The following is a 27569-nucleotide window of genomic DNA, read 5'->3' as shown; positions in this document are numbered from 1 at the left end:
GCATGTGATATATATATATATATATATATATATATATATATATATATATATATATATATATATATATATATATATACATATATATATTCACCCCTCTCACCTTAAACCCCCAACCCTTACATTTAGAAGCCAGATATCTGCTTAAATAAGATCCACCTGTGGGTGATCTAAGTGTAGTTATAGATATAGATATGGAAAATAGGCCACCATGTTGGAGAAAACGTCCGGCTGTATCTCCCTTCTGTCTTTCGTGTTTTGCGGTCTGTTCATGCCCAGTCCTTTGCTCCAAGCTGCTTGACTGATAATTTCTCGTCTAATTTTAATCTCACGAATGGATTTTTTTGAACAGAAAGTCTCCACCGTTGGACTCAGCAGGTTCTGCTGCACGTGAATCCTGCGGCCGATAAGCTCTTGTGACCTCTAGCGTTTAGTTGTGGACGTTTCAGCGAGCTGAAACCAGCAGAATGTGTCCACGGGATGGATTTATTTCTGCCCCGATGAGACGCTGTAGGAGTTTCCGATCACTGCCGACAGGGGGATATGACGAAACCGCAGGTGCTGACCTGTCCAGCCTGAATACTGCAAAGAAGTTTTAAAAAAAAATCACCAAAAAAACAATTTAAATTTCATTTAAAAGGGTCAAAACGGTTGAAAAACACACAGAACGATACAATCCACAACAAGCTAAGTAATTAAATTTACATTTTTTGGGGGGGAGGAACTATTATTTGAGGCAAATGATTTTTTTTTTTATGGAGTGGACTACAGTCTGCTTTGGGCCACAATCGTCCTCTTTTTTTTTTTCTGCCACTGTTGGGTTTTTTTCAGTGCTTTTCTGCCCCTCAAGGGTCAAGAAGAAAAATGATACAAAGAGTGACCACGCTCACATCTCACAAAAGAGGGCTCTCAGACATCTCACAGCCCTAAAGTATCCATCATCTGTGGGGGGTTTCCTCCTGCAGGTAGCTGTCCATTGCTATCAACACTGTGTTTACACATCTGATACCTGCACGCGCGCACACACACACTTCATCCGTTCCTGGGGACAGTAACATATGGTGCAGTGTTGAGCTGAACTTTTCCTGACATCTTTATACTACAAGCAGGCGTCCATTTATTTTTCCATGCCATCTGCTGCATCAGTTTAGACGTGCGTGAGGAGAACCATGACGAGCTATCTGTCTGTCCCTGACATTTGGGACTATAAGAGCTGGAGTTTTCCAAAAGCACTCAGCAGAAATCGTAGTCCCCCCGCATTCTAACATATGGCGTGCAGTATGGACCCGAGGGCTGATTACCGGATGAGGGACGGGCTTGTTTTCATTAAGAACTGTGATCTAATCAAAGGTTACGGTAACAGTTATCTTCTTTTTGGAGGGGAGGTTGCTCGTTTTGGGTGCTGAGCTCTTGTTTGACAATCTGTTTGTTAGCAGGGGATCTCAACAGAAAATTAAATATTATTATTATTAGAATGAATTATTAAAATGAACAGAAAAATATCAAATTATATTGTTTTGAAGCAAAAAACGGGTAACTAGAAGCACACAGTATAACCACCAAATAAGTCAGGATCAGGGAGTTTTTGTCATTTTTGCAATCTAACATTTCTGGAAATATTTGCTAAATATTTTGTGGCCTCAGCTCAAGGTTATTGTTGGGTTTCAGAACAATAATGGCTCCCTTTATTTACTTTTAGAACTTTTTTATAAGTTAAAGGTCAATGTTTTCATCTCTTTAGCTATTGTTTTTAATGGATTTTTGTGTTTGTTTTGCTACGTGGCTCATTTTTCTGTAGTTCACAGTCACATAATTGGGCAATTTTTCTATTAGATTGTATTGGTTCATTTCAAATGACATAAGCACCGATTCACACAAATCATGATTACGGCCCCCTCTGTCCTGTACAATCTGAATTGATGTTTTCCTTCCTGCGGCCATAACGCTTCACATTTTCAAACTCATTTGTTCACGTAAGATTTCTGAACAAATATCTGGCCTGTGCATGTGCTCTTTTGCAGAAAGAGTGGACGTTTTGCAGAAATAGTGGACTTTTGAACATTTGTCCACCAAAAAGAAGAAAAAAAATACACTGTGTTCCTTTGCAACCTTGTAGCCTATTGATTTGGAGGAGTTTTTGCTGAAGAGAAGCTCCTGGGGAAAAGTAGCCTCCATTTATAAAGAATGTGTTTGTTGAATTTGTTAAAATATTTGTTGATGCTTAAAAAATAGAAAAGTTGCCAAGTCTGAGGGGCAATACTTCCACAAATATGATTCTTTAAAGGTCTGCTTTGTTGGACCTGATTGTCAACTCAAATCTACCGGTAATCTATTATGTTTAGCTCCCACTCACATAAATAATAAATTTCTTTGGTAAATTAATTAGGTAATATTTTGTCTGCCTTTTTCACTTGGCTATCCCTAAAACTACTGCCAGTCTGTTTTAGCTGTTGGTGCTGATGTCCAGCTTTCAGGTAAATTAACTTCTCACCTTGTGCATGTAGAAGGGGAGGGGGCGGTTCATTGACCTATATGTTCTGGAAAAGCTATCAGGTTAGCCGTATCTCCTGTCATCTGATTAGCTAAAGCTCTCAGGCCAGCAGACATAATATACCATGCAGGATTTCACAGCAGCTCAGTTTACTTTAGTCACATCTCATTCTGAGTCTGTCAGCAGCTTCCAGACTCTCTAACAAACTGTTCTCGCTCGTCTCGTCTGCCCTTTTTACTTTCCCTGTTTGCACCTTTTCGCTCCGCTCCCCCTCACTGACAGCCCCGGAGCTGGTTTACTTCCAACTTTATCTCTGTGCTGTTTGTTTATGAGCCTGCTGACCTCTGAGTGTGAAGATGTACCGTTTTTTTTTCTCTCCATGTATGGTAATGACAAGTTTCGCATTAAATAAATAAGAAAAAGACAGAGAGAAAGAGGAGATTTCGTTTGCCAGTTTCAAAGTTGTACTGATGGTTAGCCATACGAGCTGCTTCCAGCTGTCAGGCGAGCTCTTGTTTGTACAGATCCACCTGTCCAGTCGTACCTCTCCTCCGCTTCATCTCGTCCTCTCGCTTCTCATCCTGCGTTTGCCACTTTCTGGAGAACAGATTTGGCTTACACGGAGGTTACTTTATTCCTCTTTTCTTATTTTCTTTTGCCTCCTCTCCTAACTCTTCTGTGTTCCACTGGATCATGAGAGAAGAAACATAGGGAGACAGAGGAGGGAAGGTGTTTTCCTTTCATGTAGCTGCAGAAGACAGGAGCAGATGGATGACAGTCTCAGCTCACTAAACACCCTCAGATGCACAAAACACACATTTGGACTGCAGCTGAGAGTAACAAGTTAAACCTTCCTTCTTTTAAACGTCGGAAACTGTGATGTTTAAACATATTCCAGTAGCTGTTCAGCTGCAGAGTCTGTGCATGTGTTACCGTCCAAATTGCGCACACTTTGACGGACCAAAATTGCCAATCAGTAGGTTTTAGTGTTACCACAATACTGTGATTTCTTAATTTATCACAAGCCCTTAAAAATGATTTATAGTGGCAGAAACCTGTCACTCTGCAGAGGGCATAACATTTTAGATTTTTTAATAAAAAGGAGAACATAAAAAGGTTCATGACAGGGCACAAATTCTCTGAATTAGCGATTAGCTTTGCTGCTCTGTAGCAGCACGTGCCAAAGCCCTTCATATTTCATTTTCATTTGCAAAACTGTTTTCTGCAGCATTCCTGATGGCACTCACTTAGCCCGGCACAGTCCGATAAATCTGTAGGTTCGTGTTAATCTGGAACCTCTGATCGCGAGTGTGACTGGCTGGCCGGCTTTTGAATTAGTTTAAGCAGGGGAGGGAAAAGACTTGAATGAAACCTGAGCTCCCGGGGTTTATCCTGACTGCAGCACCTCAGCCGTCTCCGCTCAGATCCCCTGAACACAGGATATGTATCCCCTGCTGTTTGGATCGTGTAAAAATGTGCTGCCCATCAGAGCAAATTGCCGTTTAAATCAGGTTTGTTCCTGTAAACCATTTATTAAAATCTGCCATTTCAGAGGGAAATAAAACCCCCATCGCATAAAAAGCAGAACCACAGCATTAACGCTCGCCACCGTTCACTTCTCTGCACTGGAAAAAGTACAAAAGCTGTAGACCGATTACATGACCGCGCACGGGAAGCTTCCTGCAGCTGAGCTGAGGCGGCGCATGAATAGAACAGTGTGCGAGTCTGCAAGGTCCCAGCTGGTTTGCCAAAGTGGACATAGAAACCATGAATGGACGTTTTAACTTTGGCTGGAGGAGAAATATCTGAGGTGATGTTTTAAATGTAACACACACCTGAAGCTCATACAGATCACTGAGAAAAGACGGCGATAAAAGTCAGAGAGGTGCACAAACATTACCTTTTTAGAATAAAAACACCTTTAAAGCTTTCTTTCTCACGTTCTGCTTTGGTCTGCCTCAGAGTTTAAGCACATCGTATTTTTCATCTATTTATGTTTTGACAGATTTAATTTCCGAATTGGAAATTTCAACTTCTGCGTGTAAAGTGAGTTTAACATAAAAGAGCCAAGAAGGAAAGCTCAGCAGTCAGTTATTTATCAGTTCATCTGAATCCTAAGCACTGCCATTTCTGGTTTTAACTCTTAAAAAAAAGAAGCATGAGTTAAACAGCGACTGATTGCAGCTTTGAGAAGAAAAAATAGCAAGAAATAACCCCACAATTGTTACTGTAGTACCCATAATACAGATAATTTCCCACTGATAATATCATAAATTTTGGCTGCTTTTGTGGTTTGAAAGATTGTTAGTTTTAAAGCTGTAGTGTTTGACTCTCATGGCTGGAACTGAATTTAAACGTCTACTAAATTATAGAATTTATTTAGGATGAGCTGAGTATTCACTTAAACTTCTTTTCTGAGTAAAATGTGTGACCATAATTCAGAGTAAGTAGTCTTTTTCCATGCGACTGCTGTTTGACAGAGATAACAACTTTGAAATTCTATTTTAATTGTAAATTACGTGAGGCAGGCAGGCAGTCATGTAACCATGTAATGTGTGTTTGTCTGTCAGAAAAATGTCTCCTGAAGCAGGGGACAGATTTTAATGAAACTCTCAGATATGCACATCCACAACTGAATAACTTTTGAAGTCAACTTGATTCAGCCACAGCTAATCAACTTTAGCAAACAAACATATGGCTGTAACTCTGTCATTTTTACAGATATTGAGGTAAAATCCGGTGTGGTAGTAGCTGGGAATCATCCCCAACACATACCCTGAGTGCTAACAGATTACATGAGATCTTCACTTAAAACTTTTGCATACAAAAGGTGGGTGATATATATTTCTTAAAGTAGTGCTAGTTTCAATTCTTTATATTTTTAGCCCAAGTTGACAGAGTTTCTTGTAATATCTTAAAGAGTAATCTTTACGGATCTTTCTAAAGGTCTTGTCTTTGGACTTTGGCTACGTTTTCAGTTATTTTCAGTCCAGCACTTGACCATTTTTAGGAAGAATGTGTGTTTGCGAAGCCACATACAGTAACTCTAACCAGGACTTAAAGCATAAAAAGGCTCCAAACCTCAATGGATGAACGAGTCGTGTTGACACACAAGAGACAGTTTAGCCCAAAATCATTTTTAAATGGCATTTTTAGGCACTTTGTTTTATGCAGTCTGTCACAAAGACACAATTTGTTCCCATCTCCTTTAGTTAAATCTATTAAAAAAATACCAAAGAAACCACAGTTTGACAGACATTAAATAGTATTTTATGTCTCTTACAAGCCAGACGCCTTTTATCACTCTTAGACAATCTAATTTAAAAGAAAACATTGCAGCGCTCTGTGTGTGCGTTGATGTGTGCACAGGCCTATTCATCAAACACACGTGTGTGTACAGTATAAAGATGTGTGTATGTTGTATACATTTTGGATTTTTCTGCCTTTCAGGGTGAGTGAGTGAGTGTTTCTGTGGCCCCCTCCTCAGGCTTCATGTCAAAGTCACTTTACAATAACATGGATGTGACAGAACAGACAGAATAAATGAAAAAAAAAAAAGTTTTTTAAATGTCTTTGCTGGTTATTCAAAAGGCCGTTAGCACAAACATAAAATAAAAAAAGGAAACAGACTTATGCGTGAGAATAGCACCCTTTGAGCTGAGGAGTACCTGATGAGTGCAGGGTGTAATTATAGAGCACGTTTAGGGAGACACTGTTTATCACGGCGGGTTTTAGGTGGGAGGATAAAAACGGAGGAAGTAAAAAGCTAAAGAGCGTCATTGGGTTGTTGCCTCGGGGCAAAGCTGCTGTCAGTTTACTGCCAAGATAGCGAAAGGCTTTTTTTTTCATGGCAGCAGGAGAGGATTCACTAGCTGCTACAGAGGTACACGACTAAGAGTGTCATCCGAGTTTACAAAAAAGTCAGTTGTTTTTGACTTGCCAACTTTTTCAAAAGAACCTTTCAACCTCGAGCATGTTATTTGCTCAGAGGAAGAGAAAAGGAAAGAGTTGGGTTGTGTAAAAAAATATACAATACTCTCTAAAAGAAATAAAAAAAAAATACATCCTCTGATATGGAAGAGTGCAACCCGTTCAGATCGTGCCTCGCAGAAATAACAAACCGAGCCGACTTCATTGGTTGTTGAAGTAACAAGCAAGAAGATACCCAAGGGTCAAACTGGAACAGGAGCGCAGACAAAGACGGATATCTCAGGATGGAAAAAAGAAGCGTTTTCCACAAGTAAACATTCTCTCATCCTCTCGCAGGAGCGCTGCAGATCGAGAACAGCGAGGAGACGGACCAGGGGAAGTATGAGTGCGTGGCCACCAACTCTCAGGGCGTGCGCTACTCCTCTCCTGCAAACCTATACGTCAGAGGTAGGACGGGAACGCAAAACACACGCACACACACACACAAATGTCGAAAAATCTGCTACTAGGCTGCTCTAATTAATGAAGCTACGTCTTTTCAATGTGCTCTTAAACAAGTTTTACTAACCCATCCATTGTCTATAATACATGTTGACCCTGTTGTTTGGTATTTCCCACAAGCACATTCCACCTTAAACCCTGGTGTGATCTGGAGAGTCACAGTGAGCTCACACCTTGGTTTAACTGCATGGGAACATCACTGATCTTACCACTGAAGTGGTTTCTGTACTGAAGGCAGATCGAAAGAAAAAGCTTTGATTTTATTGATGAATTGGCCCCGGATGTTGGTATCTTACTGGCTGTAACGCCACACCCAACGTTCAGATTTGTTCCTTTAGTTTTCACATTAAAGTGGCATATAAGAATCGTGTGTGCGTGTGTGGGAGCGAGCGCGCGGGAGTGGTGCATTGGAGCGAGTGGCTTTGCGCTGGCCGTTTTTATTCTCTCTGTGTTTCCTCGTTCTCTCTTCTTCCCCCCCCCCCCCTCACGTCATTGTGTTCTGCATCAACCCCCTTCCATCCCTCAGAGCTTCGAGAAGGTTGGTGCGCTCTTTCTTTTCTTTTGTTACTCCTTTTGTTTCAGAAAGCGACACTTATTGAAACGCCAGGAAACAGGAGTTTTATTTTTATTTTCATTTATTTATTTATTTATTTTTGAAAAAAAAAAAAAAAGGATAAACCAACGGAGTGGCTTTAGAGCGGAACAATTAAAAAGTGTATCCAAAAGCGAAGCGAGCAGAGCTGCTGCGATGACGAAGCGGTCTGCCTACGCAGCAGAGTGCATTGACTGCATTGTGAGGCCTTGTGTGCAGAACCCTTGATATTGCCTTCACTCCCCGATCAATGTTTTCTGCATGGTATGATCTTGTTGTCATGGAGACCCAAGAATTGGAAGATTAAAAAGAGGCAATGTTTGCATGGAAGGAGTGAGAGGAAAAGAGAAAGGAGCATGTCTGTTGACTGACGGACTGACAGCAGCATGGCACAGTGTGTGTTTGCGCTTATCGATATGCTCGGATTGTGATATTATTGAACTCGCTGTCTTTTCAAGTCTTGCAACAGTTTTTTTTTTGGTGTTGTTTTTCTTGTTGTCTTCCCTTTTGTTTGTTTGCCTCTTCTCCCATGTCATCACATCTGCTCCAGCTGTGGCACTGGTTGGAAATGTTGCACCTGCAGTGAAGTTCCTACATACTGCTTTGTTCCGAAGTTTTATTTGGGTCGTCAGAATTTGGATGAATTCATGCCATAAGCTCAAGATGGGCAAGGAAATAATCTCATTCCCAGACATGGATTTTTGCTCAAGTACTTGAAATATGACTTGCTAAAGGTTCTATCTCACGGAGCTCCGATCAGTTGGCGAACAGCATTCACAAGGGGAGTCTCCAGAGTGTCTCAAAACACTCATGGGTTTTTTTTTTATTTTCCTCGCTTGAGTTGCAGAGGCTCGCGGTCTTGTCGCTTGAATTTTGAACAGCGTGTCTCAAGAGAGTAGGAGCTGTATTTTGACACCAGCTCTCCTCTTAAAGAAAACAGGTCCAGCTCTAAACACCATGCCGATAATAAATAACTATTTAAAACACTGGTCCAAAGTTTCCTATCGTCATTTCCAATGTGTACTCCGGTGGATTAAATCCTAAATGTGTGGGTGGCTATGAGGTGGGCGTCAAAATAATGTGCATGGCAGAGAATACAGACAAGTAACTTATAAGGAAAAATAAGTTGGACGCTTGGTTGCAAACACTCAGACTTCTGTGAGTCTGCAGCAGAACTTATGCATATTTTCTCACCATACTGAGTCAAGTTTGAGTTGCCAGCTAGTCTCTAACAGTAGCAGCTTAGTGAGACGCCACCTTAAGGCCTCCTTCTCGCTGGGTGACGACCCCTGCTATGCTCCCCACTTATTAGTGTGGAGCTGCTTTCAGCAAATTTGGAAAACTCTCCTCGGTGGTAAACGCTCTCCTGAGCAGCAAGTTTTCACAACAACATTGCCTTACACCTAAGACCGCTCTACACCTCGGGTCCCGCCCTGGCATGGCTCTTGTCAGACCGCATCAGGATGCAGCTACGTGCTAGAAGATTGCGGCATGCCAGCACAATGCTACCGCAAAGGGTAATGATGCCTGCTGTAGGTTGTTTTTATGACCTTGTCACAATCATGATCCTAAGAATGAGGCCAGAAAGGCCAGTCCGGCTTCAGATACTCAACGACAAAGCCACACCGGTGCACACAAGCTCCACATCATGGATACACTGCCACACCGGTGCACACAAGCTCCACATCATGGATACACTGCCACCATGCTCCACTAAGGACCCTGATATGCTGCCACCACGACCCGGCAGCAGAATTTTTGTGTAAACCCTCCATAACTTATCACGCTCTGTTACGTGTAAAGAGGAGTCCACTGTGTTCTTAATACACACCTGAAGACCTCGCTGAGTCCGTGCAAAGACCATCCATGTTCTGTTGAATTTTTTATGTCATGGCAGGGTCGTCGTCCTGTGTGAAAGGGGGTCTTATCGGCTCTTACTGCTGCTACAATGTGCAGCGCTTGGCCAAACTGTCGTAAATGCTAGTTTTTTTTATCTGTGTTCCAATAATGAGGCAAATGGACCATCTTCTAGACGGGAAACAGTGTTTATGATTCCCCACCACCACCCCCAATACATTTTCAAAAAAAAGAGAACGTTTCATCATTTTTCTTCTAAATTTCCTGCCTAGTTCACGCTGTTATCTTCATCAGCAGCATCGAATCTGTTTTTAAATCAGTGTTGCCTCGAGGCCTGAAGTGTTCATTTTCAGCACCAAGATTTCTCCAGTGCCTCTAAATCTGGAAATTTATTTATTTATTTTTTTTTTTAGATGATGGAATCCTCAAGCTGACTGCAGTTTTAAATGAGAAAATGTTAATTTTAGATTGTTTATTTACTCACCCACACAATCTGTGACAGAGTAGCACACACCTTCTCAGTTTTGTACTGGAGGAGGTGTGCTTAGATTTGAGATGTTTTATCAGGTAGAGCTTTTCTCTCTTTAATCTACAGAACTTTTACCATGTTCTGGTAGCCTTTCATTTTTTTTGAACGCCATTAAAAGCAAAAATCAATGATTAAATTGAAATCGTTGTTTTCTTTCGACTTTTCACAACATCCTGGATGGAGTTTGTGAACAGAATTTGTTCATATTTTTAAAACTTTTACAAATATAACTTTTTTATTACAAATATAGCTTTTTATAAGAAATAAAAAATAACCGGTTTAATATTTCCTTTGCGAGCTCAGCAAATTAGAAAGACTTTATCTCAGTAAGAATATCTTTCTAAGAAAACTACATAATTTTACTTGAGTAAATGAACTTTTACTTGTATTTGTTTAATTTTATGATAATTTCTACTTTTACCCAAGGAATCTGAATACTTTTTCCTCCACTTTACTGTGATGTTTTAGATGTTTTGTCCTCCTGTTTCTGTTTCCACCTGCAACCCAAAGCATCTGTATTGACTGACATTTAAAACTAATCATATCCATTCTCCTTTTTAGATATTGAGGGGATCTTAATGATTCCCTCTTATTACAGTGGTTAATGAAAGTGTCCTTGAGACAGACAGGATGGTGCTGAGTAAATGTCAGCCATATAGGTGTGCGGTGATCAGCGGTAATCCTCACGGCCGGGCCGAGTTCTCCCCGGCCCCCGTAGCCCAGCAGACTCCCAGCAGAGGACAGGACTAATGATAGTTCCTCTAATAAAGATTGAAGGTCTGAAGCTCAAACTGTATAGAAAATGGAGGCGAATCAAGAGCCCGGCTCGATTAACTTAAAGCTGGAGGCTCTGAGAGCATGTGAGGGATTATCTCTTGTTATGAGCTCCATTTATTCAGAAGCACTCACCTGTGTCAGTACGATTGATTCCTCAGTCTTCAGTCTCTGGTCCTGACTGATATATATTGTTTTTTTTGTTTTTTTATAGATGCTTTAAAGCCGAGTTCATGCTTCAGATTCAATTCATCCCGAGTCATCTTCATTTTGTTACTCACATTGCCAAATTAACCCATGTTGCGCTTAACAAACTGATTTTTATTTGTATATTTTGCTAATTTTCTTTCTTTTCTTTTTTTTTAATTTTTGGTAAAAATAATAACAAAGATGTTGTCATGCTGTATTGCATCTGCTTTGTCTTATGCATGTGGGCTGTGTGCCTGCCTGTGTGTCTCCAGCATGCTCAGATGAGGAGACGCCTGCTCAATCATGTCTGTTTTCTAACAGATCTGTTTCTGTCTCTTTGTCTCTTTTTTCTCTTCAACTTCTGCATCCAATTCTGGGTATTTTTTTTTTTTTTTTTTAATTTATTTGGTAATATTTTAACAAGTGTTCCAAATGCTTGGAGCGTCTTTTTTTTAATGAAATGTTAGTGCCATCATGGCAACTATTGATTCTTAGTTTGTACAAATCATGAACAAACTGTTAACTTTTACCCAATTGTCTCTAGATTCTTTGAGTAGGGGGGATGTGGCCCATGAAGATCCCATGTAATGATGTTACACATTAAAGACTGGAGGTTATACACCAAGTTTACCAGTATTTCTTTATTTCAATTTTTTATTTTACACACTACTTTGTAGTTTGCTGGATTTACCAGCCATAATTAGCTCAGACTCTCTTGTTTTCTGCTGTAGTATTTTAAATCTTTATTTTAGTATTTCATTTTTAGCCCTTTTTTTTGTCTAGTTTCTGGACATTTTGTTGTTTTCTCAGTCCTGTTTTTTCTGACACATTTAAGCTTTGTAGTATTGAGTTTCTCAACAGTGTTTCTGCTCTTTGTCTGCCTTCCCTTTCATTCTCCTCCTCTCATCCGGAGACGTTTGTCCGTTCCTCTCTCTGTCTCTTTCTGTTTCCTGTGTTGTGACCCTTGGGTATCCTCTTCTTCTTTTTCTCTGTATCTCTTCTTTTCGTTTTTTTTTCTCTCTTCTTCCTTTCTTCTCTTACGTTTGAAGCATCTACTTTCTGAATGGGCCTGACTCTGGTATATAGCCGTGTTTTTAAATAGATCCATGTGTTTTCTTCTTCCTCGCTCCTCTTTCTTCCCCCCTTTTTCCCTCCTCCCCCCTCTGCAACCCACTTCTAATCCTCTCTTTATCTCCATTTCCCTGTCTCTTCCCCTCCTTTCCTCCCCACCTCTGTCTCTCTTCTTCTTCTTCTTCTTCTCCCTTTTCATTCTGTCCGCGCCCTGATGTGTAGGAGCGACAGACTCATGTACATAAGTTTATTAACTTATAAACATGCACATACTACCTCGCATATCTCTCTTTTTGCTCGCACTTTCCCGTTTTGCCTCTCCCATGCTGTCTTAGTGTTTTTCTTCAGTGTGTCCAATGATCACTCTGTAATTGCCACAACACCTTTTTTCGAAACCCGTTGATCCACTTCCTGTCCACATTTCCAACTCATTTGACTACACACCTGTATTAGTTATGAATCCTATGTATTGTACAGTATCTTGTTGTACAATGTGGCTGTCCTTTGCTACATTGCCTGTCATTGTCTTGGAAGAGACGCAGAGCTGCCTCCTGCTCTCTGTCTGTCTGTCTGTCTGTCTGCCTATCTGTCTCTCTCTCTCTGGATTTCTACTTCTTTTCGCTCTTCCTGTTTTCTTCCGTGTCACTTCTCCTCGTTTCGCTCCTCTTTGCTTCCCTCTCTAAGTCTTCAGTTCTTCGTTCTCTTCTTTGTGTTTCTCCACCATTTTTCTCCCTCTTGAGTCGCCCAGGCATGCAAGTGACCTATGAGTTCAGTCTCTCAATGCACCCCGGACCCCCACGCCACCACCACCTCCTCCTCCTCCTCCTCCTCTAATATGTAGCTGAGCGAGCTCTGACATATGCAGCGGCATTGGATATAACTTGCTACTTTGCTTGTTCTTCGCACGGGGACACAAATAGCATGCGGGGCCTATTGATCGGCCCCCGTGATGCATACGCTCACTCTAAAAAAAGCTACTTTGCAAGCACCTCAAGGCACAGAAACCTCAATGATGTGAAGTTCAATGGTAGAGTTTAGCATGCATAGAAAGGAGGAGGGGGTTGAAAAGTTACAATGCAGCTTTAGTAAACAAAAAAATTCATCACAAATTCTTATTTTTTTGTCTAAATTGAGAGAAACTGACTATAGGTGTCATGTCCTGGTTGAAATGATACTCAAGAGTTTGTCACTATATTATTTTGAGTAGGCGGCTCACTCTGAGTGGTTGAGCTTAACACAAGATTTGTGTCTTTTTGTTGAAGTCATCAGTACCATAAAGTAATTGGGACTAAACTTGAAATATCCCTTTGTAATTTTCTGTAAATCCCTGAAGTTCATTCTCCCCCTTCCTGTTACTTCTCCTCTCTCTTTCTTTTTCTTCCTTTTTATCTTTCTTGCCCTCATTTTCTCTCTCTTTCTAAATCTCTCTCTTTCTTCTCTTGCTTTTCTGCTTTGCTCTTTCTCTCTCATTCCCTCCCTTCTCTGCCCTCCCTCCCCCCCCCACTCCTCCTTTCTTCTCTTTGCTCCCTTCCCCACTTTTCCTCTCCTCTGCCTCACACCTTCAACCCCGTCCCCCACTCCCCCTTTTCCTTCTTACCCCAACTCTCTTCCTCCTTTCCCAGTGCGCCGTGTGCCCCCTCGTTTCTCTATCTTACCCTCCAGTCATGAGATCATGCCTGGGGGGAGCGTCAACATCACCTGCGTGGCCGTGGGCTCACCCATGCCTTACGTCAAGTGGATGCTGGGCAACGAGGACCTGACCCCAGAGGACGAAATGCCCATCGGACGGAACGTGCTGGAGCTAAACAGCGTCCGGGAATCCGCAAACTACACCTGTGTGGCCATGAGTAGCCTGGGGATCATTGAGGCCTCTGCTCAGGTCTTAGTCAAGAGTAAGAGCCCCACAGATCCTTAGACTCCTCTGATTACTTTTTTTCATTTCTGCTGTTTAGGAGAAAGTGTAAAAGTTTCACTCTTAAAATCACACACACAAATGGAGACTTCTAAATTTAAAATATGTCAACATTAAATTTAAAAGGTATCCATTTTCATCATTATGTTCAGAACAAGTGCCATTTATTTCTAAATTTTTTTTTTATTCGGAAAATGAGCCACCCTTCATAGAAAAAAGCAGTTTGTACAAAGATGTTGTTTTTGCCACTGTCTCTCTGGAAAGATTTTGCAAAAGCATAATGGTGCTTGGTAGTTCTTAGTCAAACTTTGTAAACAACATTATGCGCCATCTCATGCAAGATGTGTTAGCTCTGTGAGTATGTGTTGAGAATGACTCTCAGCTTCCACCCCTCTGATTTTTACTGTAATATCTGTAAAATAGGCTGGGTCACAGGTATTGCCGTCTTTTCTAAGGTTGCTTAGCTGTGGCAGCCATCTTCAATGCGGTCAACTCTAAAAGTTAATCAGTTGTAGATGTACCTCCAGTGATTACTTTCTGAGAGGATCTTTAATCTCCATTTAGTGGTTCATTAGATGGTTTGTTAACACGACAGACAAACACAGACACGGGGAAAAACGTGCATTTTCTGTTCTGTTCTGTTGCTGTTGTTACTTCTCGTCATTAGAAGGCGCTACTGTGACAGCGTAGGACAGAAGAGACTGTGTTAAAGAAAATAACAGAGTAAAATACAAAAGATAAGAGGACATGTTCTATAATGGTGGCTGAGATCAAATTTGTGAGTTTAACCTCCTAATTTTATAACAACCACAACAAAACACTTTTGCCTTCAGGCAATAAAAACAATATGTCAAACAAATTCCATAAAAATGCCCAAAGCAGTAATGCAGACACAATGAGAAGATAATTATATGATAAATAGCATGGACTAAAACCAGCTGAATAGTTCATAATCAACAGTCTAATCCAGTTTATCTGCTGCCTTTGTAATCTGCAGCTTTACCAAAGCCTCCTGGGACGCCCATCGTCACGGAGACCACAGCCACCAGTATCACCATCACCTGGGACTCAGGCAATCCCGACCCCGTCTCCTACTACATCATCCAGTACCGAGCCAAAGGGCCGGACAGCAAGTACGAGACGGTGGACAGCATCACCACCACCCGCTACAGCATCGGTGGCCTCTACCCCAACACCGAGTACGAAATACGAGTGTCAGCCTTCAATAGCATCGGTCAGGGACCCCCCTCCACGCGTGTGGAGGCTCGCACTGGAGAGCAAGCCCCTGCCAGTCCTCCACGAAACGTTCTTGCTCACGTTATCGCTGAGAACAACGTGATGGTTCGCTGGGAGGAGCCAGAAGAGCCCAATGGGCAGGTGGGTTAAGGATTGATCTTTTTTTTTTTAAATCCTTTTCCAGGAGAAATTATTTTTTTTAGAAGCAAGTACGCTTCATATATTTGTGTTGGTGATATTTTTCTGCTGTCAAAAAGAAAAAAAAAGATCTACAGAGTGGTAAATCCCTGCACCAAACCACATAAAAAGCTCTTCTTATTGAAGCTGTAACACAAAACTGTTAAAGCCAGCATAATTCAATGACCAGCCAAAAGTAGCAAATGCAAAGTCTTTTTCGCAACGTCTGTTATCCCCAAGCTTAAGTCTTTCAGTTTTTTTAGAAATGCCGTCTCCATAGTAACATTGTGAGAATAAAAGAAAAATCAATCGGAAACATAAAATGACACCCATATATTCGTTTTCTGCATTCACTTCATCCTGTTCAGGGTCGCAGGGAGCTGCTGCTTATCTCCTGCAGTCAACAAGTGAGAGGCGGGGTACATCCTGGAAAATAGATTTTTATCACCACATTTTGCAGCCACATTCACTTAAAACAATAAAGAGCCATCAAAGTTTATCATCTGGCGCTGCGGTCGGCAGTGCAGGTTCATGGGCTTTGCAAGGATCGTTTTCTGCCAGAGATTTCTGTCCTGCTACTCTTTTCCTACCTTTTCTGCTCTCTACAGACAAAAAGAATAAAGAAAGGGTAATTGGACTGTCCACTCCAAGTTGAGAGTACTCCCTCATGAGGCCTGTTTTCTTTTTTAAGCCTACCTAACTGAACAGTGGGCTCACAAAAGAACATGAGTGAATTCAGCACATATGGGGATTAAAGATATTAAAGAGTAATAACAGGGGAGGTGGGAGAGCTGGAGGTTTAGGGAGTTGGCGTGGCAGAGGGATTACATAAACTCTGACCTATCTGTGTTTCTAAAATCTATTGTGGTGGAGCGGTGCAGTGATCACATCTTCTTCTGAGTTGATCTAACTTAAAAGACTTGTTAGTATCAAATACATGAAAGAACTCGCAGTAAAGCATTTAAATAAATGGAATAAAGTAAATTTGATGATGACCTCTGTTGTTATAAATTCTAGTTGTGTTAAAACACGGTATTATGGATTACCATGGCTGCGTGACTGTGGGATTATGTGGGAGACAAAATAATGAGATTCTGTCCCAGATGTCCAAAAAAAAAAAAAAAAATCAGGCCCCGGGACAGAGAACTCAACTTGTTACTGAGCAGCTTGTTTTTTTTGGAACTCTGTAGGTGAAGGGCTATCGAGTGTACTACACCATGGATCCGTCGCGGCCCATCAATGAGTGGCAGATCCACAATGTCCAGGACAGTTTGCTCACCACTATTCAGAACCTCGTGACCTCAGAGACGTACACCATCCAGGTCCTGGCCTTCACTTCTGTAGGGGACGGCCCCTTCTCAGACCCTGTTCATGTCAAGGTTTTGCATGGAGGTGAGTGAGAGTGCATGCATAAGTTTTTCTATTATAAGGATGTAAGTAATGGTTGTTTTTCTAATGCATCACGGCACAAGTGAGTTTTTTTTTTTTTTTTTCAGATGTGCGCTAGCATACTGTCTGAGTTTAATATGCAAGTGGCATATGCAAAGTTTAATGTATCTATGAAAGCGAGAGCTGTCAGAAAATCTAACTCCCTCAGCTTGGGTAAATTCTAGCAGCCATCACAGAGCTGTGGAGCTTTACAAAAAGCAAACAGGGATTAATAGAGAGAAGTGTCCCTTATTCATCAGTGCTGATGGTGTCACTGTGACAGCTGCTGGGAAGCGGCTGATTTTATGGGATTAAAGGTACAAACAGATGACAACTTTAAATCTTTGAAGGCCCTACAGGTTTAAATTTTTGAGTAGCATGAAGTCCTGCTGCGTCATCAGGCTCTTTGTCAGCTTATTTCTTTCCACTATACAAAGAAATTAAAAATATTTTAACTTTATGTCACAAAGGGGATGATTTCATTAACAAATTAAAGGTCTAGCATTGTGTGAAGGAATGCATATCTCTGCAAATCTCTTTATGCTGATCCTATATTGACATGTACCTGAAGATCATTGTAGATGATTATTTATTGGCTGAACAAAAGTTTTTTTGGCTAAATATGGCCTCAAAGTAAAAAATTTGTAAATGTCTAAATCTGGTTCCATATTTAAATAAATCACCTTGACAGCATTTGAACCTCAGTCTCCTGCTTTAAAGGGCATTGCAATCGATTGGAATCGATTTTGCTCTTCCCGTTTTATCACATAATCAGTCCCCCGTGGTTAGCTTTTGCATGAACTGCTATAAAATCGTTTAGATCAAAGCTGTTTTAATGTGGCAGCGATCCCCTTTGGTTTTAGTTCTGCTCAGGCTAGCCGTTAGCTCGCCGATGTGATTGCAATTAAATTTAATTCTTCAAACTGAGCTCCTTCAACACGACGTCTACAATAGGTAAAATATTAACTGTTCATAATTTTTCCACAGAAGCCAACTTCAACAGAACTGGTACTTTTCTAAAAAAGATGCAAGACAAAAATGTACCAGATAGCTGAGGAGGATGTTTTATTTATGCATATTTTTATTTATTTTGGTAGAAAGTCTCGAGCTCTGACTGCTTGTTTTGTCTTTCAGTTCCAGGCCAGCCGGGCAAGTTTAAAGTGGGGAAGGTGACAGACACCAGCATCGAGCTGACCTGGGAACCAGTCTACAACAAGGAGAAGATCATCAAGTATGAGCTGCTCTACAGGCCTGTCAAGTTTGGCAGCGTGGTAAGCTCTCTTCTCTCTTCTTCCGAGTGGGTTTCTTAACACAAAGATACACGAGATGTTTTTTTTTTTTTAGAAAGGAAATTTAAAAGATCAACCCTGCTGTTCAGCCCCTGCTTTTCTCTCTGCAGCTCTTCTTTAACTTGTACCTTTTGACTCATCGAGTTGCCCCCCTTCTGGTGTCTCCTCACCTCTCTGTCCTCCACCTTTTGCTCCTCTGTGTCACAGGCGACGCTGAGCTTCGAGCCGAGGAACTCCTACACCGTGGAGGGTCTAAAAGCGAACACGGAGTACTCCTTCTCCCTGGCCGCCATGTCTAACAAAGGCATTGGGGCTTTCACTAACGAGCTGGTGCAGAGGACGTCACAAGCCAGTACGTCTCAACTCAGCTGAGTTTACAGAATTTACCTGCACACACCCTGCACATTTTAATTGTGTCATATTTCACTGTTGTGCAGTAATTTTTTTTATGTAAATATTTTGACCTTTCAATTCACACCCACACACGCGCCACATTATCCTCAGCTCCTGGTGGGAATTCGCATCTTTCCATGTGTCTCATGTTTCAACCACTCCGTCCATCCTCTCCTCCCATCCATCCATCCATCCACATTTGACCGTGCCTTCCTCTTGCCGTGCAGCCTCTCTCTTTCTATACACAGCCATGGCAAACATGACAAATGGAGACGAAGCTCCACTCTTCCTTTTCCTCACCCTCCTTTCACTTTTTCCGCTCTTTATCAGTGTTTAATATCTCTGAAGGGCTGAAACTGTCTGCCACTTGCTGGCTTGCAGCCAGTGTTGTGGAGCATTACAAGACGGTGAATGGCCTGTTGTGTTGACAGGTAGGTACTGCCCAGTCTGTATTTTTATATATTTTGTTTTGAAACACCAGACTTGGATTCTCTCCCTTGTCTGTTTTTCTCTTACTCTTCCACACAAAAACCACTAATAGTTAATAGCAGTTGAATTGGTGTCAGTTTGGCATATAAAGTCAAACCTGCCCTCAAGAGGACAAAAGGAGATAACAGAGAAAACGGTACAAGGGAAAGACTTAATAAAGTAGTTTCAGTTCTGCAAAGGCTCTGCAGGCTGTGGTGTCTGGAACAGGGTAAGTTTTTTGGCAAGTATTTATTATAACTCAGCTGAAAGTAACTGGTTTATTTTTTTTTTCTTTTACTTTTCTCTAAAAAAACAATATAGGGTGGCACATCGAAGGTGGCAAAGCATAGCGGGGGGAAACATTCAGGTGATAAAAACGTAAAAAACAGGGTGCTTGATAAGCAGACTATTTCATGCATCAGAATTCATTTCCCAGAGAGGTTAGGTGTGCTTTGTTATCGCTAAGCTTTGGTGCACATCTAGATTGTCCCCTGAGGCCAACAGAACAGTGGCTGTATGGCTGAGTGAATAGATACTTGAACCTGTCAGCTGTAACTATTACACTCACACGTACACATGCCATACTCTGCAGGAGCTCCAGCACCTCGGCCAGGCTGCTAATACAACATTATATAAGGTGAGTGATATCTGTGATTTGTGAAGGTGTGGGTGTGCATTTTTCTCCACTGTATATGTATGCAGGCCCACTTCTGATTCTCTCTAACCCGACTTTCCGTCTTAGTGCCTTCGGTCTGCCTCCTAAATCATTTTGGCTGCTCTTTTTCAGTTTGTTTTATCTCCTCTCGGTGAAACTTAAGACCTTTTTCTTGTCAGGAGAGGAAAGTCTCACACCACTCCATTATCCCGAGGACTCGAGGATTACGCTGCCACGAAGGCTGCTGTTATGAAATGCATATATTTGTCTCTCCTCCTGTGTGCTATGATGTGAATCTCTGAAAACAACAAGACAAACCTCATCTGTTTTCCATTCAGGAATCTGGATCCTTGTATATATTTCCAGCTGCAGCCAGATGATAAAATATAATCATTGGCTATTTGAAGCACATTCCCCTTGCATGTAATTAAGTTGTCCACTCAGGTCAATATTCTTGTCTCTGGTTTATTTCATTAGACAACATTTTGCTTTTACATTATGTGGTTGCTCCCTTCTTCTTTTTTTTTTTAAGCCCGAGCCTTATTTGCTCTAGTGTTATCTTGTTCAGTTTAGTTTACTTTGTTTTCTTTTTTTTATCCTCATCTCCCATCTTTTTGCTTGTGAATTTCCCCTTTTCTTGCTATATTTTTTTTCTTCTGTTCTCTTGCATTTTTTCCCCCGTAAACTCTTTGTCAATTTGCCCTCCGTGCTCCTTATCCATTTCAAGAACCCTCCGCTGCACCCGAGGGTGTGTCCTGCGAGCGTGTCGGCTCCTCCTCGCTGAGAGTGAGCTGGAGGCCGCCTCAGTTGGAGGGCCAGAATGGCGAGTTGGCAGGTTATGAGCTCAAATACCAGAGAGTTTCTGGGGCGGCAGGAGGAGGTCAGGGTCTGGAGGTGACAGCGCCTCCTATCCCAGCCCACCATGAACAAACTGTGCTGGAAGGGCTGGAGAAGTGGAGTTGGTACAGCGTCACAGTAGCGGCCTCCACTGCAGAGGGGACCGGACCCACCAGCCCGACTGTGGTTTGCAGAACTGATGAGGACGGTAAGAATGTTAGCCACAGATCAGGCTTTAAAAACCATTGATTTATTATCCAATTATTTCCCAGTTGGGCATTTGCGGGTGTCTGTGTGCGCTCTTAGTTCCCGGCGCCGCCCCCCGTCAGGTGGACGTCCAGCCTCTTAACTCCTCGGCACTTCGCGTCACGTGGCGCTCTGTGTTGCCACGGTTACGGCAAGGCCAGGTCCGTGGCTACCAGGTGCACTTCAGCCGCGCGGAGAGCGGCGAATCCCGCACCCTGCCTCAGATCAAAGACCTTCTATTGGACGACTCCCAGGTGACATCATACCTCCGTATTTAAATGACATCGACGCTCATCAGTTCTATCTGCAAACAGTTTCTCCTCCTCATTTATTCTTTTGACTCACTCACTTCTCTCATCTGTCTCGGCTGCCTACGGGGTGTGTTTCATCTGTGCAACAAGATGGAGGAGGATGATTCCACTCACTATGTAAGGGCCAATTCTCTTCTCATTATAAATGAACCCATGAGTAATACACACAGCACGACAAATCCAGTGCATTAAAATCCAATTTTAGTTTGACCACCATGGGTTTCAACAGACCCCTCCCTTGTGTAATTTGATCATTTATCACTGATCCATAATTTTTAGCAAAGATGTGCTGCATTGATCTGTTTGCCTAAAATATAGAGGCTTAGTCTTTGATGTTTCTTCCACAGGAGCTGATTTTAGGAGGTTTGAAAGCAGAGACTTTGTACTCTGTCTCAGTGGCAGCGTACACCACTAAAGGGGATGGAGCACACAGCAAAGCCAAGCTAGTGCAGACCACTGGGATTGGTAAGCATATGTCAAGTATATAGCACTTTGGATTTAGTAACACACTCAAGAATTGATCTTCCAGCAGGCTGTACCGGGAGACGGTCGTAAATAAACAGCCAGATCAATCCTAATTCCTCTGCCAGATTTACATGATATATGGTTTTATAATGCATGTTACAGCCTCATTTTCTGCTGCCTATGCTGTTGTTTGCAGTGCCCGGGCCCCCCTCCCTCTGGGTGCGTCCAGGATCGGATTCATCAGTGGTGGTGAGATGGGCTCCTCCTCGGGATTGCTCTGAGACAGCTTCTGACAGCCAAGGGACCCCAGTGGAAATCCGGGGCTACCGCCTCCAGTTTGGCCTGAAAAACACTTCTTCGAACACCACGGTGGATTTTACGCATCGGGAGAGAAACTTCACTGTCAGGGACCTCTCCCCGGGCTCCACCTACCTTTTCGCCCTCTCTGCAAAGAGCCGAGCAGGCTACGGAGGCGTGGCCCAGCAGGAAATTACGATTCCCATGTTTCCACCCTCCGGGTACCCAAAATTAGCTGATTTTCTTAATGCAACATGCTGCTCCCTCCAGTTCTCCTGGCTGCCCCCTGCCCCGAATGAGTCCAACGGTGTCATCACTGAGTACACTGTAGCTTACAAACAAGCTGCAGCCCCCAGATTGTCGACTGACCCAGCCTCCTCTGCCTTACCCACTCCTTCTGCTCCTCCGTGGTCGATCACACTGCCAGCGAGTGACTCCAGCTACACCATCCTAGGCCTCAATCACAGCACGGCCTACGAGGTGCAGCTCAGAGCCCACAACAAGGCGGGGCCAGGCCCTTTCAGCCCCACTCTGCTGTGCCTCACCCTTGCCTTTGATACAGGTAGGCCTCGGGAACACCTTTCAACTTCTAAGCACTGATTCAACTTCGCACCTACCCCCCCCCCCCCTTTTTTTTGTGTGGAGTTCACCTCAAAACACTGAACTAAATGAAGTCTGGGCCAGTTCTTTCAGGTCTGCCTTTTCACCAGTCCACCTGAGAGAGACGGAGACCTGCAAAGCCCAGAGGAACACAGCTACTTTCCCCCAAAACTCCTCCACTCACTCACTTGTACCTTCATCACCTATACCCTTCACCAGCAGTGGAAGCAGGCTCAGTGTTAATGGATGTTAACTTCAAGAGCACTGCTTATCACAAACCCTCAGGTAAAAGTCAATACAAGGCCTTGGGTATACAGTACCTACGAGAGGAGGTAAGTGTTCAGTCTTATTTGAAAGGAACACTGGTGCCTGGTGCTGTATGTTCAGGTAAGCCATTTTTATCTGATAGACCTTCACTGCCACCTTTTTCCAGAGCCTTTTGCTGACAGGCTGAATTCTGAGCAGAACAAACACAAACTTACACTCCGACGATGTGGCATGTCACATTCCTGCAGCCGATCTGTCTGTTACTTGTGTTTCTCTTGTCATCCACTCTCCTCATCACCTGCCCATCCTCCTAACCGTCATTTTTTTCCTCCCAGAATAACACATCAAACTCTCTTTTTTTTTCCACACTTTTGCAGGTTTGCCATGAGAAAACAAAAGATCCTGAGATTTTTATTATTTTTACTATTTTAATCTGTCATGCATAACTTTTCTTTTTTTGTTTTTGTTATTTTTCTTGTTTGTTTGTGTTCTAGATGTGCCGAGGAATTTTTCTGTCAATCTGGCCACTAAAACCAGCGTCCTTCTCACCTGGGACTTTCCAGAGACCTCCAACCCCTACCGCTTTATTGTATGTCTTCACTTTTGGCATGTGCTGTGTTTGTCATGAGGCAGTTTTAGGAAGCAGTGTTTCACATGTTGACTGAGACACTTTTAGGGAGTTTAAACCTTTAGTGTGGCTTTTAAAAGAGTAATTTTTCACTACACGTACTGTTTGTAAGTATATATTAAATGCCTAGCATTTCATTCACTTCCCATTCCTGCCACCTTTCATGCCAGTTGTAGATGTATATCCAGTGATAATTTTCTGAGACTTGCATTTAAATTCATCTAGTGGTTTAACTAATATTTTGGAAACTCATCATAAAAACAGACACCGGCAAAAACATTTTTGTCCATTTGCCTTTGGTGGCAGGTAATAATAACAATAACATGACAAAATCAGTGTACCAGCAACTTTACAATATTCAAATGAACTTATTATTTCTCACTGTTGATCTAAAAAAAATGAAACACTTTATGTAGAGGTGATTGTCTGTTCATTTTTGTGGCTGGGCACACTTTCCTGGAGTTTCCGCTCGTTGCTTGGCAACTGGTGTTGGTCATGAAATAGTTTGGATTTGCATCCAACAGTGCAACATTGTTATTTTTGTATTTTATTTTATTTGTTGTACTACGATCGCTAGCTTTAAACAATAGCTCCATATTTTACATATAAAAAAACCTCAGACATGCCAAAATGGATTCATTTTTTTCTTTTAGATAAAATCCATACCCTGTGTTCTAAGAGTAAAAAGCAGATAAGAAGAACAAACTGTATAGAAATCTCGAGGTGTTAGTTGTCCTGACCTTTCCTACCTGTTTGAAATCTCCAGGTGGAGTATAACCGTCAGAAGATGGAGGTGGACGCTCGCCTGAAGAAGGCAGTCATCCCAAACCTTCAGGCCGACACCAGCTATGACTTTAAAATTACGGCTCCTGAAGGCAACATGGGAGGTCTTCGACACCGGATTACTGCCAAGACATCTCCACCGATCACCATCCGCCGCCCTGAGATCGACCACACCCGTGAAACTGAGACCACCATCACTATAATCTTGCCCTCTCTGGAAACCCGCACTCCTGTCAAGTACGTTTAGTTTTTGTTGGGTTTTTTTTGCTCATCTGACTGCTGTGTTGCAATCCCTTGACTCGTGATTTCACTTTGTTACAGAAGGAGCTGATAATGTTACATAAGTGCCAAGATGTTAAAGATACTTCCAACAAGCTGACAAGGAAAACTGTAGTTTTTGAGTGCCTTACATTCTTCCTTCCTTTGCTTCCTCAGGAATGTTTACGTCGTCGTGGTTCCGTTGCGGAGAACCCGTGGCGTCATCAGACAACCCAAGAGTCCAGATGAAATGGACCTAGAGGAGGTGAGAGCCACAGAAGTGACGCCGATGTCTGAGTCTGGTGGAAGGGAAACACCCCAAAACTCACACAAGAGCTTTTGACAATGCCTAATAATTTTAATTCATTCTCAGTTTTGAGGGATTATTCCGAGATTTTAAAAGTTCTCATTTTTCTTGCCTGCGCCCTCGCCCTCTCCTCAGCTGTTACGAGACATCAGTCAAAGGCAGAGGGACTCTCGACAGCAGAAGCAGGTGGACCTGAGGCGGGCTTACATCACGGCCCGTTTCACACCTGCCACCCTGCCAGCCTTCTTCACCCTGGGGGACCAGCTGGACTACGGAGGCTTCGAGAACCGAGCTCTGGAGCCGGGGCAGGAGTACGTCTTCTTCATCCTGGCCGAGCTGAACTCCACGACAGGGGTACAAAAGTCACTCCCGTTACATTGCTCCTCTTTCTGTGTTTACAAGCGCTCCCTCATTCCCCTTCTCCCGCAGGCTGTCACTAGATATTGTGATCAATTTAGCCACACTGCTAAAACAATATAATTCCCGTCAGTCAAACGGTTGTAGGCAAATGCAATAAGGCTCACATGCTTCCATCAGCACTGCTAATAAAGAGTGAGTTTACACACTGTGGCAGTGGAAGAGATATTTCCTCTGTGCACTGCAGGCATGTAAGCGTGTTTGACTTGGAATAGGCATACATATATAATGTGGGATGTAATAGATTTTAGGACTGAATGAAACCCTTTCGGGTTTTTCTTCAAAGGTTCTTCAGAAGTAATAAAGATGCAGACATTCAGCCCTCAGCAAGACTTGTTAAGTTCTTTTATATGTTGTCACATGTTCGGATAACATCAGCCTGTCAGCCTATTTTGATCCATTGCATCACTTATATATTACAAATACAACAAAATGACAGTTGTGTTTGAATGCTTAATTTTGAAAAACAGTGGATTTAAAGAGATGACTTGGATAATTCGAAGTGGGGTTCTATGGAAAGGTTATGAACAGTTAATGTCTTAATTGTTCTAGATAGCTCTTTTAATTCTGTCTGAGTTTTAATTCTAACCAGACTGACAACGAGTCCAAACAGGGCTAAGACCAAAGTGGATTGCTGCCATCTTAAAACAAAATCAATTTTAAATATTTAATTTTGGATCGAGGACACCTTTACAGTGCTGTCAGTTTTGCGTTATACATTATAAATATATTCTTCTGGCAGAAATATTATGAAACTCCTGCAGGAAGTGCCCCAGGATGCACAGGAAGTGCTACAGAAGCTTTCAGAAACCACCACTTTGGTCCTGCTCTGACCAGCTGTTAGCTCATCAGTTTGTCGGACTTAAACTCTATTTTTTTTATAAACTGAAGTCATTCAAAGAGCTATCTACAACAGGTAAGCTGTTAAATGCTTATAACCTTTTCACAAATCCCCACATAAAAAACTGACCTATTGTTTTAAAGCCTCATAGTTTGCCAAACCTTTTGAATTATTTATAGATTTTTTTTATTGTGCCAACAAGAGACATTTTAGGACTAAACTTTTTCATTATTTTTCACTTGATGAACTAAGTTATGACTATGTTCCTGTCATGTTTTTTTGTTTGTTTTTTTTGTGCAGAGGATGTACGTGGCCAGCCCTTACACGGAGCCGGTGGTCGCCCCGGACTCAGACCCCCAGCCTTTTGACGCAGGTGACGGTCTGATCTGGGTGGTCGGACCCGTCCTGGCTGTGGTCTTCATCATCTGCATTGTTATTGCCATCCTCCTTTACAAAAAGTGAGCGGGATGAACTTTATAAGATAAAAAAAAAAAATCAAATGTCAAGTTTACAACCACAGCCATGACTCAGACTGCTGGTCACACCAAGTAAATGCCAAAGCAGCTTTGATTGTCTTAGAGGATAAAACTGGTGTGATTTTACGTTTTTTTTATAATGTCAGCAGCTTCAGTGAGAAGCGTTGGTGGTTTTCAGTGCTCTCCAATTTGCGCCCATTCATCAATCAATAAAAACATGCCTCACACATATAACTTTATAGACTCAGAAATGTATCTCCAATTTGGAAAATTTAGGGTCATTGTGTAAAATGTAAAAATAAAAACGGAATGCAATCATTTGCAAATCTCATAAACTTATATTTTCTTCACAATGGAGCATAGTAAAAATATCAAATGTTTAAAGTAAGAAATTTTTCCTTTTTTAGAAAAAAAAGGGTAATTTTGATAGCAGCAACACATTGGGGCAACAAAAAAACTGTAAAAGTTATTGCTGTGATCAAGAACCCTTTGGAGGAGCAATTGGCAACAGTTCAGTAAGAGGACTGGGGGAAATAATTGTATTTTAAAGAGGCTATATCTCTCAGAAGTAAAGATGGGCTGGGGGTTACCAGTCTGCAAGAAAATGCATCTGAAAATACTGGAACAATTTCAGAGTTTCTCAATAGAAAATTGGGAAGGTTTCGAATATCTCATCTACATGTCATAATATCATCAAGGTGTGAGATTTGCAAGTCAGTGCATTTTGTTTTTATTTAGATTTTACACAACGTCTCCAAAAGTTCGAAACTCATCCGATTTCTTTCAGTCTAGAAGTTTGTTCAGTCCTCAGACAGACATCAACGTCCGACCCAGCTGTAGTTCTGTGATATGTGCTGCAAGTCATCAAGCTCTCGAATACTAATGCAAAATATTGATCCTCTTCTCTAACAATCTGTCTGTTTCCTTCCTTTTCTTCCTCTAATTATTCCCACTCTTGCTCCTGTTTCACGGGAAACAGCAAACCTGACAGGTAAGATTAAACCAGTGTCAAACTCTTTGTTCTTTTTAACTTACACGGTACCAAACGCTGCACAGAGAATTTCTACAAAGCCGTGAAACTCTGTGTCGAGTGATGCGCTGTTTGTTTTGAACCAAGTAGCCCCGCTGATGTCATATTTTCTCCTGTGTGTCGCTGGCGTCTGAGCAGCAAGCGCAAAGACTCCGAACCAGGAACCAAGAGCCTTTTGGGCAACGCGGAGATGATGGCCCATCACCCAACGGACCCCGTGGAAATGAGGCGCATCAATTTTCAGACTCCCGGTACGATTCCCACCCAACGACACGCGCGCCGCCGTTTGCATGATGAAGTGTACTTCCGAGGGGCTA

At 42.1% G+C, this 27569-nt stretch overlaps 2 protein-coding genes across 10 annotated transcripts in view; both read left to right on the top strand.

The window, feature by feature from the left end:
* LOC108239490 (receptor-type tyrosine-protein phosphatase S) overlaps positions 1–27569 on the top strand; it is a 79418-nt gene that overhangs the window by 41796 nt on the left and 10053 nt on the right. For 3 of the 8 annotated variants that reach the window (XM_017422212.3, XM_017422210.3, XM_017422211.3), the window contains exons 6-20: positions 6755–6865; positions 7446–7457; positions 12154–12168; positions 13554–13823; positions 14841–15220; positions 16447–16648; positions 17819–17955; positions 18181–18325; positions 23007–23101; positions 23907–24160; positions 24359–24446; positions 24624–24842; positions 26047–26204; positions 27202–27213; positions 27391–27503. In XM_017422212.3, the coding sequence (XP_017277701.1) occupies positions 6755–6865; positions 7446–7457; positions 12154–12168; positions 13554–13823; positions 14841–15220; positions 16447–16648; positions 17819–17955; positions 18181–18325; positions 23007–23101; positions 23907–24160; positions 24359–24446; positions 24624–24842; positions 26047–26204; positions 27202–27213; positions 27391–27503 (2211 nt within the window). The remainder of the gene's footprint in view (positions 1–6754; positions 6866–7445; positions 7458–12153; positions 12169–13553; positions 13824–14840; positions 15221–16446; positions 16649–17818; positions 17956–18180; positions 18326–23006; positions 23102–23906; positions 24161–24358; positions 24447–24623; positions 24843–26046; positions 26205–27201; positions 27214–27390; positions 27504–27569) is intronic. The other 5 variants (XM_017422215.3, XM_017422214.3, XM_017422213.3 and 2 more) reach the window with 4 other exon arrangements.
* On the top strand, positions 20406–22948 carry LOC119618056 (receptor-type tyrosine-protein phosphatase delta-like). Of its 2 annotated transcripts, XM_037981962.1 has the most exons (4): positions 20406–20826; positions 20974–21000; positions 21231–21348; positions 21545–22948. In XM_037981962.1, exons 2-4 carry the CDS (start codon positions 20974–20976, stop codon positions 22243–22245), a joined length of 846 nt encoding a protein of 281 aa, XP_037837890.1. In that variant the 5' UTR covers positions 20406–20826; the 3' UTR covers positions 22246–22948. The 2 variants fall into 2 exon arrangements, with proteins under 2 accessions (XP_037837890.1, XP_037837889.1); XM_037981961.1 differs by having other exon boundaries at positions 20760–21000.

Source organism: Kryptolebias marmoratus, linkage group LG20 (assembly GCF_001649575.2).
Source record: "Kryptolebias marmoratus isolate JLee-2015 linkage group LG20, ASM164957v2, whole genome shotgun sequence".
NCBI classification, from domain to species: Eukaryota; Metazoa; Chordata; class Actinopteri; order Cyprinodontiformes; family Rivulidae; genus Kryptolebias; species Kryptolebias marmoratus.
The sequence above is the reverse complement of the archived record's forward strand: the minus strand, read 5'-3'. Positions and strand labels throughout refer to the sequence as shown.